The following is a 14,148-nucleotide window of genomic DNA, read 5'->3' as shown; positions in this document are numbered from 1 at the left end:
CCATCCAATCGAGCAGGGAATATCTTGAAGGGATTTGGCCAGGGATGATTTGGGAGCTTTAAATACTGCTAGGGGATTTGCATCATTCAGAGATCCTGACTCAGAGCTGATCACTAGTGCCTTCTCATAAAACAGGGATCTAAGTACTTGCAAGGATTCAAACCTCGGGACCCTTTGGATGGATCTACTTGGACATATGCAGTCAGTCCGGGAACACATTTTTTAACTAGCTATTTTTAAAGACACCGGACTCAATTGTCCTTGGCTTATCTGGTTCCATGCAAATGTACAAAGCTCCAACTGTCAATCTATGGAAAGGTACATGCTTCAATTCAGTCAACAAGCCTTCTATCATCCTCCATACTTATCTAATTACTCACATCAACAATATGAACATGCAAGACTGATTATGGGACAAATCTGGGAGTTCAATTCATTCACAAGAAAGGAAATCTTCTCTACAATGCAAAAATATGTTACCATGTAACCAAAAGACAACATCTACTTCCTTGTTTTGATGATTTGGATCACCGACTAGCCTGCAGAGTCATGTCAATTCTGTATAAATTCCCCACAATGCGTTGCCGAAAAGGACATTTTCTTTTCTTAGTATGATAGTGTTACAGATGTTCTTGCCTTCTCTGCCAAGAAAAAAAAAACACTGGGATTTCAACAGAGCTTTTTGAACAGAAAAAATAAATGTTTTGGTTTTAGTTTTGCTGTGCCCCACTGAACAGAACCCAAGTTCCACCATGGGAAAACTAGTCAGCAAGTAAAGTATTGCAAACATCACCACTTACAAAGAATAACATTGTGAAAAAGAGAAAAAAGAAAGGGACTGTGATAAACAAGGCAAATGAACCCAAGTGAAATATAAAAAAACAGAAGCAAAGCTTCTACTCGAGACACAATGGGGGAGGCAAAGCCATCAGTCCAGAGTTGGCTGGTGGGACTGAGAGAATGGAGTTTGAAATGACTTGAGCGACGGCTGGCAAAGCGAGGCATCACAGACTGTAGAAGCTGAATTTGACGGGCGGCCTTTGGGCTCTCTAAACGCTGAGCTCTACACAATCCTATTTTCCTGCCTAAACACAGGGACACAGTCACTGCAGAGATGAAAGCACTGTGTGTGTGTGTGTGTGTTGTGGTGTGTTGTGTGTTGTGTGTGTGGTGTGTGGTGTGTGTTGTGTGTGTTGTGTTGTGTAGTCCCACTTTGCACATGTTGAAGCTTGGCCCGGTAAAGTCCCTGGGGAACTACTGTGGGTGGACAATGTATAAGTAGATTGTGAGAGACAGAGTGATGGAGACACAATGTGCACAGGTCTCAATCAGCATTGGACCTTTGGCGATACAGGGTCCTAACCGTAGCTCCCCTAACATCCACACACACATATGCACACATGAAAATATCCATACACATACGCACACATCTGCATTTCCTTGCCCCTCTGTAAGGGGATTAAGGAGACCTTCAAAGAGAGGCAGAGAGATTGGCTAGGGGCTTGCAGGGTCCCTTCTCCTTGCCACCAGAGGACCAGGGCAGATTAAAACTGCCCGGGCCTCTGAGCCTGCCTTGTTACTCGCCTCCTCTTCCTGCGTACAGTATTAGGACACTTGGAAAAAAAACCCTGGAGGAGCCTAGCACAACCAGGTGGATTAGGAAAGAGGTTATTTTCCAATGTTGTAAGAGGCCTGGGTGGTTAGGGACCCACAAGTGCATGTGTATGTGTGTGAACTGAAATTAAAAGGACAGTACAAGTGGGCAATGCAATTTTGTAAGTGGTGCAGAGGGCCTGTGTACATAGAATGCACTTTCAATGGGGATCTTGGCCGACTTAAAAATCTAAATGAATGAGACAAGAGACGAAACAAGACTAATTCCCCTAAGAGGAAAGAAATGAAAGAGATGGATTAGCAACAGGATGATGTTTCAAGGAGAAATAAGAGAAGGAAGAACTCAAGAGAGAGTGTAAGAGAGAAAGTGCTAATTGCGGCGTGATGAGGCTGAGGTTTGGTTCAGGACCATGGATAACACGTTTCCAAACCTGAGGACACAGAGCTATCGCTGTCAAGAAATGACTTGGCACCAGTCTTCTTCACTCTAGCCTGACATTTAGGCTTGTTAAACTATTTGTGTTTGTGCTAGTGATTAATTAACGATTGATCAATCACTGTTAAGAATTTGATGGATGGAAAATATATGCATCTATAATAAATTGGTTCCATATGTGCGGGTATTTTCAGCTGGACTTAACACTCATGTGTGCCTCATGCAGGAACAGCACGCTAAGGTGAAGCTTACAGTGGTAAGTTACATATAATTTACTTTTATTTCATTTACAATTGTACATGAGAGTAGCAACGCATATGCATGTTACTGTGCTTCTCTGTTTCATCCCCAATTGTCCACACCAGTAAGTCTGTGAATGAAGAGGGATAAAACAAGTGAGAAAGGGTGAGGAAGGAGGATGAAAGATGCCATTCAGCACAAATGTTATTGCAATCTGTATCTTTTCCCCGCTTCAGACTTTTTACCATTTCCTGTGGCTGGCTCCGTGAGCAGACTCCTGATGATGAAGGAAACAGCAGGCAGAGTGGAATTCAAAGTCACACTGCCTCTTTTCTTGTTCTTATGTCACCATGTGTGTGCAAGCACACATTTCAGAAACACAAACCCCACAACAACTAATGAGCACACTATAGGCCTGGCCCTGGAGCGATGCGCATACACAAGCAATTACATTTTTTTTTACATCTTTGTTGGGATGCTTTATACTGTTGACAGTTATCTGATGATAATTAGCATTTATGTAGCATTTATGTAGCTTTATCTGAGCACGCCTGCTATATATTGTTTTTCTAAATTTTTTTGGCTACATATTAGGAGGCAAAGTGGCCTCTACAGACCGAGATTTGCTGAAGAAGTCTGCCTGCCTTTCGGTCATAGGGCCAGGAAATTAAAAAGGGTGAGGACAAGACTGGTGAAGGTGGCCAGGCTCAGGCAGGTTGTTCCCTGCATGAGTATGGTTTCTTTAGGGCTAGAACCACCTGTCTACCCCACAGGAGAGCCATAGAGCTAGAGATGAGGAGAGATGGGCAGATGGAGATGTGGAGGGGAGGGAAGGCAGGGGAGGAAACCTTGGGCGAAGACCAGACCATGTCCCTCCTGTTGGGTTTGAGCCGACAGGAGGGACTTGGCACACATGGAAAGAAGCTCAAAAAATTACCGTATGTAGTATACCAATAAAAAGCTTAGACTGGATGGAAGTGTGCATCTTGGGAATCATAAAATTTGGTCCAAACAAGTAACAGAGGCCTTTTGTAGCATATCCTCTCCACACAATCTATTGAAAAAAAAATAAACATCTTTACAGTTTTATAATGCATCAGTGACTCTGTCTTTTTTGTGTGACTGGCATAGTTGAGACAGATAGCTACAGTCTGTTCTGTGCTTTGTAACCCATGTGTTGTTAACAGGATGTGGTGGCCTTCGGGCCACTACAGATACAGTAATGGAAGAGAGTGGTGAATGGCTTGTCCCCTCAATCACCCAGAGAAAGAAAGAGAGCAGCAGAGAATAGTGGACGACAAGGGACAGGGCAAATACACAACATAGAAAAACAAGGAAAGAGAAAGGAGAGGCACTGAGGAGAAACAGAGGGTGGGGAAAGATGGGTAGAAAGAAAGCAAGGGACAAACAGAAGAAAGAAAAATAGCACAAGGGAATAAGTGGTAGGTAGGTAGTGGTAGGTAGACAAACAAACTAAACTGAGAAACATGTGTTTCACATATTTGGCAGTAGAAAGGAGAAAATAAAAAATATGCTAACTAAATAATTTAAATATAGAATAGTATGCCACCCACCCTGGTCTTCTAATGTGACTTACTAAAGAAGAGTAGGATGGTGGTTTCCCTTCTTGCACATTTCAGAGCTGGTAAATACAAAAAGATCCTGTTCCTCTTTCAAAAAGGTACAGAGGTATGGCCCAGGTAAAAATAGCTCCCAGATGCTTCTGCCAATAATTGTGTGTGATGTGTGTATGACTCGTTGCATGTGTGTTTATTTCCAACCCAGTCCATACTGGCATGCCAGTCAGGGTCTTGCCTGAGCCTGCCTTTCAGGTGTTTTAAGTTAATGCCAACATTCAGGCTGGAGGAATTAAACACTTTGTTTTTGTTTTGGAGTGCAGCTGAAGAGTGGATGGTGGACCTGAAGCTTGCAAGGTATTTGTGCAATCAAGAAGTTCACGAAAAAAGCTTGTTAGCAGGAGATGTATAAATATCTGCGTGCATGGTTGAGTAAATACGGTTTCACCTGACATGGACAGTCATGGTCACTTCTCACATACGAACCAATCAAATGACATGCAGTAGAAATCATTATTGGCATAAGTGTCTGATAAGCCACATCGGTTTCCTGTGGTAAAACGGTTTAAGTGGTCAATTCCAATTACCCACTTATCACCTCCAGATCATTAATCAGAGGTGATTTATACATCACACGGTTTTAGTGTTTGCTCTCCTCTGCACTCCTGGTTACAGGGTCTCAGTAGGTGTCTGTGAAGTACCTGTCTCAAATGTATTAGCAGGGCATAGGAGGACCAAAAGGCTGGATAAATGAGTACAAAGAGAGTGAGGATGTGAAGACGGATAATGATGAAAGTGGAGGACCAGAGGATGGCTGGGTGTCAAAGGTCACACTGCCTCTAGGCCTGCTGCAAACTCTACTGTTTGAGAGTGAATGGGAGCTAAAAGATTACACACACACACACACACACACACTATAGGCAAAGTAAAAAAAACAGCATAGCAGCATTGAAGGAGGAGCGATGCAGTCCTGCCGTCTCAAGTAGAGGTCACCAAGTCAAGGAAGCCAATTAAAAAGATGATTAACATTCATGTGGGAGATGCAGTGTCTACGTGCAGGTGGGATGGGCTCACCATTCTCTTGCGCACACACACACACATATATATATAATGAGGACATGAACAGTCCAGCCTGTTGTAACTGTGGTGTCCTGGGAGGTGGAGATCAGTAGGTTAATATGATCCAATCCAGCTCCTTCATTAGCCTGATGAAGGTAATAACAGCCTACAGGGACAGAGAGGCTGCCAGGTTGACTAAAACTATCCACCTACTGCCAGCCTGCAATGCCTCTAAAGCCTACTTGAGCTGGCTGGCATAGTGAAATAATAGCTACTTTTGTCATTCACGCGAACAAACGTAAAGGACATGGGAAAAGAACAGATGTAGCCTTTATTACATAGTGCAGCGTGTGTGCCTTTACTCTGCAACTCTACTGCAGGCATTGCAGCTAGTTTACAGGGATGATAGCAACACACAAGCTAGTTTCATCACACCTTAACTTTTTTTTCTTTCAGGACCCAAATGACACGTCATCTCCCACATACCATGACCATAAAGTTGAAGTTTCAAAGTATTTACAGTATAACTGAGACAATGGCTGTTGCGGACTGATGCCTTTAGATGCACTAAAGTTATGTGCATCAAGCACAGTCAAAGGCATGCACCACTTACAATGATACGTGTGGATATGGCTGGATATTATGCATGACAGAGGATGGGTGTGTGTGTGTGTGTGTGTAAGGGTAGATTAAGAGTAAATAAGAAGAGAATGGTAGTGATAGGTAGGCCTAACAGAGAATAAACATCATTAATTGGAGAAGCACACATGGATGGATGCAGCCAGATGGTGTTTTGTACTCATTTGTCAGACACTGCTGACAGAGAGAGAGGAGGAGAGAGTGAGAGCTAGGAAGAGGGAAAGAAAAACAAAAAGAGGTGTTTATTGATTGCAAAGTCCATACACTGCTGCCTAGAACAGACTTCCACTGTTTAAACCTAGCTCTGCTTGTTCTGCATCATCTTCTCTCTGTGCCTGTGCCTTTCCTGTCTGAGTGGTTCTGGTGGTGCTGCCATTGTATCACTCTGCCAAGCCGGATGCATACTGGCGAGTACAGACACAACACCCCGCAGATCGCCAAACTTGGCGTCCATTAAGGTCCATCTGTCTGGCTTTTACAAAAACACCATCTACTGTATGTGCTTCCTCAAAGGTGGTCCATAGCAGAGAGAGAGGATGAGTAGAGAAAAGAGAGAAAGAGCGATGAGGAGCGACACAAGACTCAGGGGAGCTAAAGACAGGAATAAGAACAAAAGAATGGGCGTACAGGTTTGCCCAAAAGAGAAACTTGTCTTGGCCTAAAAGGACTACAATCAGACTGGTGAGCCAAACATGGCAGCTGATGGAGAGCGCTATCCTCTGCCAAGGCATTTATAAAAATGGAAAAAGGAAAGTAGAGCAATGAAATCATCTAATAATTTCCATAATGTGGACTAGAACTGGAACTAAAAGAAAAATAATAAATAGAATAAATTAAATAATCAAAATAGAACTAGAAAAAAAAGGGGGGGCAAGAGAACAATGGAGGGAAAAGTGAAGAGATGGAGTACAAGAGGGAGCAGTAAGCTGGAGCAAGAGAGCAGGACTGGGTTCCCACCGTGCTGCAAATAGAGAGCAGTGCTCGAGGCCGCTGATCTGCTCAGGCTGCTGCTCACTTTGTTCTCGGCAATGACAGTTTCATTCAGGGAGACATGCACTTGGCTCTCCAGGGCCAAAGTGCCCCTGTGCCAACTAGCTCTTTCTTTCTCTGTGTGCTGTTCTCCTTTCAAACCTAACCTTCCTGTTTCTCGGGTGCTCTGTAAGTGTGTGTCTGCATGTGTGGTAAGAGATTCAAGACTACCCTGCTACCTCACCTAATGTGCTACAGGATCCTTGCGGCCAGTGCCGGCCATCACCGCACTGAATTAAATGTAGAGCAGTGTAGATAGCACTGTTCGCGCTACTTTTCACAGCCAATCTCACACATTTGAAATAGCGTAGTGTTACTTCAGTTCTCACTATAACGTGTACAGGACTGTCCTTATACAACCAACCTCTCATGAGATCAAAAAATTATTTGCTTTGAATCAGTCCCTGCAGATCAAATAATAATATTCCCAAAAGACCAGAATCAACAGACTTTTCACCAAAGCTACAATCTGTATGTAGCTAACTTATTACTACAGAGCATAACAGTTTGATCTCTCGTAAGGCATGAGGTGCTGTACTGGGGAGTTGTTTCCAAGGTAACGTGTTTACATTTAGATTTTGGGATTAAGCCTGCTTTAGAATTTTACAGTGCAACTTGCAGTTAAATGCAGCACACTTTTATGGTTCAGACACACAAAAACAGTCAATCAGAGCTACATGTGCATAGGGACACAAGCATAGTGTCAAATATCTATGGTCACATCTGATAATGCCTTCCTACAGAAAGGTGATAAATTAGCGATCATACTTAGTGATCATGGCACTGCTTTTCACCTTCACAAAAAAGAAAAGGTAGCCAGCTTGTCAGGTTCTTATCAGACTACAGAGACGCAGATATACCCCAATTTTTATCTTCTTCTTTCTTCCCCCATTCATTTCTCCACCTAACATAATTGTTGGTGATTAAAAAGTAAATCTATAGACTCTACACATTTGTGGTAAAATATTAAGTAATGTTCTACATGTGGCCACATCCCAATTAATTACCATTTGTCAAAAGTAAAAAGAGTGTGTTAAACGTGTTGCACACGTGTGTCCTCCCATGTAGAGGAGCACAGCAGTGGTGTGCTTGCCTTCCTCGAGTGATTCTGTGTTGATTAACCCAATTAATAGTGTATGCCGTCTGTGCCTCTGCTGTATCCCGTGTTACATGTTTGGCCTTTTAATGAGGATTGCATTAAAAGTGCTCTAAAGGCAAAGGCCAGCTTGATACAAAGGCGTATGGTTATGTGTGTGTTGCCAGGCCAATTCCTATTACGCAGAAATTCTGTGTTCTCAATCCAAGCTTTGTTTGACATGGGGAGTAATAGTCAGCAGAAGATCATTAATGACATATGGGGGTAATTTAGAAGGATTTGAACTTAGGCGGGTGTCTGTTTAGCTGGGAGCTGATTTATTTGTAATGGCAACATCAGTCTACAGTATTTAATGATGGCATATACACAAGTCAGATTTCCGGTCTCCCTCACAACTAGCCAAGCTCAGCTAAAAATCACAAGACAATACCTGCCTACAGGTCAATCATTATTGCTCTCCAGCTCTTATAGGGGCGGACAGGTGAAGTGGAATGGGCCTGTCAGGGTTTATGCATACAGCTCGGCAAGTATCTGAGTCGAGGTTACCTAAAGTGCACTGGGGCTCTGCTGCTGGCTCTGTTTGAGGGCCTTAACCAAGGACTCAAGGGATGAGCGGAGAATTTCAGTCGGTGTGTATGAGTGTGTACGTGCATGCATGTTGAAGTATTTTTCTGGGCATGCGTATCCATGTGTGTGTCTGTGTGCTATTGTGTGTCTGTGTGTGTATATATACACTAGAGCAGGATCAGTGGAGTAAATCCACACTTGAAAGAGTAGCTCAATCAAGTTCTCCCACCCATTTCTCTCCCTCCCTCTCTCCCTCCCTCCCTCTGTCTCATCTCGCCGATGTTCCTCTGCTCCCAGTTCATGGAGAGTTGAAGAGTTCAAAGAACTAGGGAGCAAAGGAGCAATGCTGAGGGCAAAGCGGAACAAGTGTGAACCTTAAACACAATCCCACCAGGACCCTCTTCCAACTGTCAATCAATCAGTAAGGAGCAACCATTGACAGGGCGTTACACAATATTCAATATTTGCTCGGCTCGCATGTCAACTGTTGAAATATTGATGGTGGTTTCAGACATGGACAAAAAACGTTTACATCAGAAGGTAAAGCTTTAAGTTTAAGCGCTTTAAGTGCATATTGTTATTTAAATTAATGCAAAACAATATTTAATCTACAATTCTCTCGCCATAATAATAAACACTACTAGCGGTTACGTTACTGTGAGTTTAGCTTAGCTGGTTAAGTATAGGTTTTTCCATGGTAGACATCCAGGCTCCTAATTCCAAGCATGTCAATTATAAGATTACTTAAAAGCAATACTATCATTATAATGCCTTCAACTTCAAATTACCACCAAGTTTGCAGACAAAACAACCTTTTGGTTATCACTTAATTGTCCCTCTTTGTTCACTCACTGCAGCTAGGTCCTCTTCAATGACAAGTAAAGCCTGTTCCTTGAAAGGGAATAAAAAGCATGACCTCATTTTGTTTCCTGTGCGATTTAATAAAGGCAATTTTACGCTGCCAAATGTGGAAAAGATGCCCTTCATTAGAACAATGCATGCCCTACGTGTCCGTACTTTAATCCAATCAGTTTAGCATGATAAAGGGCATCACTGCCAGCCAATCCTGTTGCCCACCCACTCATAACATGTGTGCATGTACATGCATGCAATGACATGAAGAAATTATAGTGGCCCAAGGACTACTGGACACTTTTTCCTGCCATACTGAAACGACATCTCTTCCAATGACATTTAAATTTGTCATAACCTAGGCCAGTGTCAGGCCATTGAGGTAAAGTGCCTTAAGAGTCCGCCCCCTAATGTAACAGCAACCTACACTTGGTTTATTTCTTTGGTCAATGCAAATGAATCAGATATTGATGCAAGATAGATGTGTTCAAATTAAATATGAATTGAAAATATACTTTAGAGAAGTAAGCTTTAATATTTGGAATATATCTTAACAGAGGAGACAAATGTGCCATTGGTATTTTTAAATTACAAAACAAGGTTATGACAAATTTCATCGGAGGAGATGTCATTGAATTTTTATGCCTTAAGAATCAAAGCATTTATAGGTGAAGAGAAAAGAGAAAAACAAAACACACAATGTCTATCTATTTGAAGGATCTTTTCATTACATTTAAATGAACAAAAGATGCCCTGCTTGAAGGAAAAATGGCCTCCGGTGGACTGCAATGGGTCATTAATTAGCTCTATAAAACTCTTATTTGAATTAAGGGTAGAGTGAAACTTTTTATGAGAAAGATTTCATTAGTGTCTCAAAAGAGCTTGAAGCTGCTTTTCCTCCGTTTGAGAAATAAAAGAGGAGAGCTTCTCCTTAACCCGACAAATGGTTCAGGTACTGAATTAACAGACCATCTTTAATGCACTTGTCAGGCTGGAAAATCCATAAAGATTTCTAGAAAAGTGAGGAGTTTCTGCGGCACTCTATTCAGATGAACGCTGGCATTGACTTAACAGGAAGACGAAAGGGTTTTGGTTGTGTGTCTACGTGTGTTCACAGTGACTCGTTCTGCATTACTCTTTACAACCTTGCCACTTGTAGAAATGTATCAACATCCTGTGTGTACATACAGGCTGTGGAGATCTGAAACACTCAGAGTGCCTAAAGAAGTGACAGGCAGGCTGAATAGAGACAAGCAATCCTTAGACAAGAGTACATGAATTGAAGTGCTTTCCACATTGTCAGGCTGGGCTGAGGCCCGGCAGAGACAGACAGGGAGAACGATCATACTAGACAGGAGACCATAACATGATGGCACCTTTTGTCAGCTTTTAAATCCATAATAATAATAATAATAATAATAATAATAATAATAATAATAATAATGTCTGTGTGATCAGATACAGTTTACTCTGTTCAGACATGAGTGTTCAGATTAAAGAAGTATTCCACACAACTAAATTATATGACCGTACTGTGATGAAACACATTAATGCTGGTGTTCATACTGATATTCTCATCTTATGAAAACTGGCATTTCGTGGGTTGAAAATGGGTCAACACGCAATCTGCAGTTTTAAATCACCTGGAACCGTGCAAGGCCAATGCCGACAGAGTCGACTGCTTGGGACTAATTTACATCATGACATTGATTGCATCATTCACAGGACTCTCTACTTAGTATTTTTTTATTTTGGTACAATGGTTCATTTCCCTTGATGATGATCACACGCACACATACATACCAGAGTGTTAGCCTCTCTGAGCCATTAGCTTAGCTACAACACAACCACTAGTCTAGCTCTCACCACACAGAAACGTTTAAAAACAGCTGTGAATGTGCTTTTAATAACTCATCCTAGCAGACTGTGCCGTCCTGTGCAGGTCTCTGATGCATTTTTTGATGCGTGGTGTATACACTTAAAGCGAGTAAGCTGTGTGGCTGCTGCGGAGCTGCTGCTGCCAGCCCTATCTTTCTATAATGAATTTGTCTTTGATAAATACCATACCATAAAAGTCTTGTTAACATATGAATGGGTTCTGTCCACAGAAACGCCAGAGAGCTTTTAATTTGAAACAGAACCATGCGGTGTTTTTTTTTTTCATGTCTGTAACATATTCTACAGATACAGACATTGAAACGGTAGTGAAAGGTGTATATATTGCTGGTATATGTAGATTAACAGACCCTTTTCAGTCTATTATTGCGGAATAAAATAAACGCGCGAGTCAATAGGGAGTGTGACTGCTCCAATCTGTTAACACGGGTGCCGAAATAAAAAGCAAAACGTTCCGCCACGCACACATGTTGCCCAGGTAGGCCGCAAGATGATGTACATATAAATGTGTCATTTCAATCATTCCACAATGTCACTTTTCAGTCTTCCTGCCCTCCTCTACTCTTTGTGTATTTATTTATAATTAGAGGGGGCCATTATCCTTTGGGTGTGACATGCTCAGTGGTTGCAGAAAGCTTCATAATTCTGCTACTGAAAAAAAAAAAATATAAGCTGATAAATTGTAACGTAGCTATAACTAGGGCAAATATCGCTCTGACGTATTTGTTCCTCTTAAAGTGAAATAATGTAAATGAAGCACAAGTTTAAACATAATTCTGCTTTTACGGGACAAAGTGCATGAAGGAAACCAGCTTAACAGCATTACAATTCAAATTAATGTCTTCTTTAGCCTCTCATTGGCTGGCCCTATTTCCGCAGACCACCAAGCCATGTGCACTGCCACCCGACGGCAAACCTGTGCCATCAGCTGCCCTGTCCACCTGGTCACCACTGTTAAATACACATCTCGTGCCAAAGACCTACCAGCAGCCATCACCAGTGGCACAGTGTATGAGGAAGTTGGGGCAGAAGGGAAGCGGAGATGAAATGTGGCAGTCACAGGAGGTGTGTGCAGCTAGCTATGTTTTTCCACTCCACTGGGGGTACAGCCAACCTGTTCTCCTGGTCTATATATGGCAGTAAACAGGATGCCAACAGTGGGATAGAGGTGGTGTGCCATATGTAGCCCCATTATCCTGTTGTTTGGACCAAGATTGTTGAGCATAGAAAGGCCTCTCTCAGCACTACTAAATCAGCGATAAACATGACCAACTTCCCTGGAAACTCAAACGACATTACTTGTGGGTAGCACTAAATAGCTTATTAGGCCATAGGCGGCTACCACTGTGTGCATGATGTGTGTGTATGAGCTTGTGTGTGGCATGTACTCACGGCAGGTACGAGGAGCTTCTTGACCTCCTCCACTGCTCTCCTCATCTTGAGCTCAGCTCTGGCCTGTGAATCTTCCACTGTGATCAGGACATGAAGGTCTTCATTTAGGTGTTCCCAGTTTGGCTTTCCTCTGTTCTGCTCCTCCTGGACAGAGATAGAGGGAGAGCGAAAGAGACGGTGAGTGAATGTGACAGTGTGGGTGTGTTGGAGCAGTAGTGCAGTAACACGGCATATCAGAGGAAGCGGAGGCGAGAGGCAGGCATACACAGAGGACGACAGGGCCCTGTGAAGAGAAGCTGGATGACAGGAGCGGCCCTTTAGTCAGCTATTTAGCTTTAACTTTGAAAGGACACCCTTCTTTAATAGATCCCTCGCTTCACAGAGACAAAGACGACAGCTAGCCCTGCAGCAATTAATATCAGTGAAAGATGGATGGGTGGAGGGATCAGAGAAAGATGGATAGGGATTTTCTAAGCCACACCAACTTAACTAGTAGAAATGCAATTATGGTACATGGATATAGTTCAAAGTGCCGCAGGATTGTGTGTGAAGGTGTACAAGCGTGTGCCTCTGTCTTTGACTTGTGTTTGAGTGGACAATGCTGTCCAGGTAACAATAGCTCTCTCAGGGAGTCGTTTTCCCTCCTGAAAAGGCAGCGCCAAAGCACTCAGAGGGCGCCAAATTGTAGCACTAGCAGTATCTGAAAGGCAAAATGGGCTGTATTCAAAACCAACATCACTGCTCGATAGCCTTCTAACACTTTTAAATAGGAAGCCGTTTCATGATTTGAATTGGGGAAGCTGAGGTTGGGAAATGGTGCACAACGTTTTTCAGGTGCCTCTGTGAAAAGCCCAGTCACACCTGAATCTTTTTTGTGAAAAGGTAAAATGGGAAATGTAGAGACAAATATGGAGTAGCCCTCACATTTCCAAAAAAACCACACTTCTCCATTTAGCATAACTACTTTCCTCCCTCTTCTGGTTGCCCCGCTGACAGTAAATGCAGCGAGCAGTCACAGAGCGCTCTAAAAAGCTTTTGAGGTTGTATCGCATGTCACTGTACAACCATGAAAGCCAGCGGTTTGAAAGACGACTACTTCTCCCTGAGGTGAGGAGTTGAGGTCTAGGTTGTCTGAAAAAAAACTTAACCTCCGATTCTCTGTGTGACACCACATTAAAACATCAAAAACGGATTATAATGTTACAATGGTAATATTTGATTTTATGAAGACAACAGCAACGTCAAAGGGAATGTAACTCAAAAATATTTCAAAATCAGAATTTCTTTTCCAAAAAAGGAGGTCAGAGTCTCAACTTGACTTGAAAGCCTCCCTGCTTGTACAGGTTTGTACAGACTGTTGATTAACACTGTGTGGATTAACCCCCACCGATACAAACCACCTCAACTTCAGATCACTGCTCATTTGTGAGTAGCACACAACTGTGAGGGTCTAATTACAAACAATGCATTGCAGTGGTCTGCAGGGGGTCCACCTGACACGATTTCAATACACTCAATGAGAGTGAGAAGAAGCCACCACACACCACACACCACAGCACACCACACACACACAACACACACACACAACCACACACACACACACCCACCTTAGAGCTCAGCTGAGTGCCACCCACCTGCTTTCTACTCAGAGACCTGTTTGCCATGGCCACTGCTCTTTACCCAACACCACACACACGCACAGAAGACACAGACAGGCGACACCCACCAATCTTCACAAACAGCAACGGACA

General features: G+C 42.8%; 1 protein-coding gene across 6 annotated transcripts in view; it reads right to left on the bottom strand.

Moving 5' to 3' along the window:
- The window catches only part of qkia (QKI, KH domain containing, RNA binding a), a 72,870-nt gene that overhangs the window by 15,642 nt on the left and 43,080 nt on the right, over positions 1-14,148 (bottom strand). For all 6 annotated transcript variants that reach the window (XM_035674210.1, XM_035674209.1, XM_035674211.1 and 3 more), the window contains exon 4: positions 12,398-12,541. In XM_035674210.1, coding sequence (XP_035530103.1) covers positions 12,398-12,541 — 144 coding nt within the window. The remainder of the gene's footprint in view (positions 1-12,397; positions 12,542-14,148) is intronic.

Source organism: Morone saxatilis, unplaced genomic scaffold, assembly GCF_004916995.1.
Source record: "Morone saxatilis isolate NCDOM2014 unplaced genomic scaffold, NCSU_SB_2.0 Contig3, whole genome shotgun sequence".
Taxonomy (NCBI): Eukaryota; Metazoa; Chordata; class Actinopteri; family Moronidae; genus Morone; species Morone saxatilis.
Note: the sequence above shows the minus strand (reverse complement) of the source record. Positions and strands in the feature narration are given on the sequence as shown.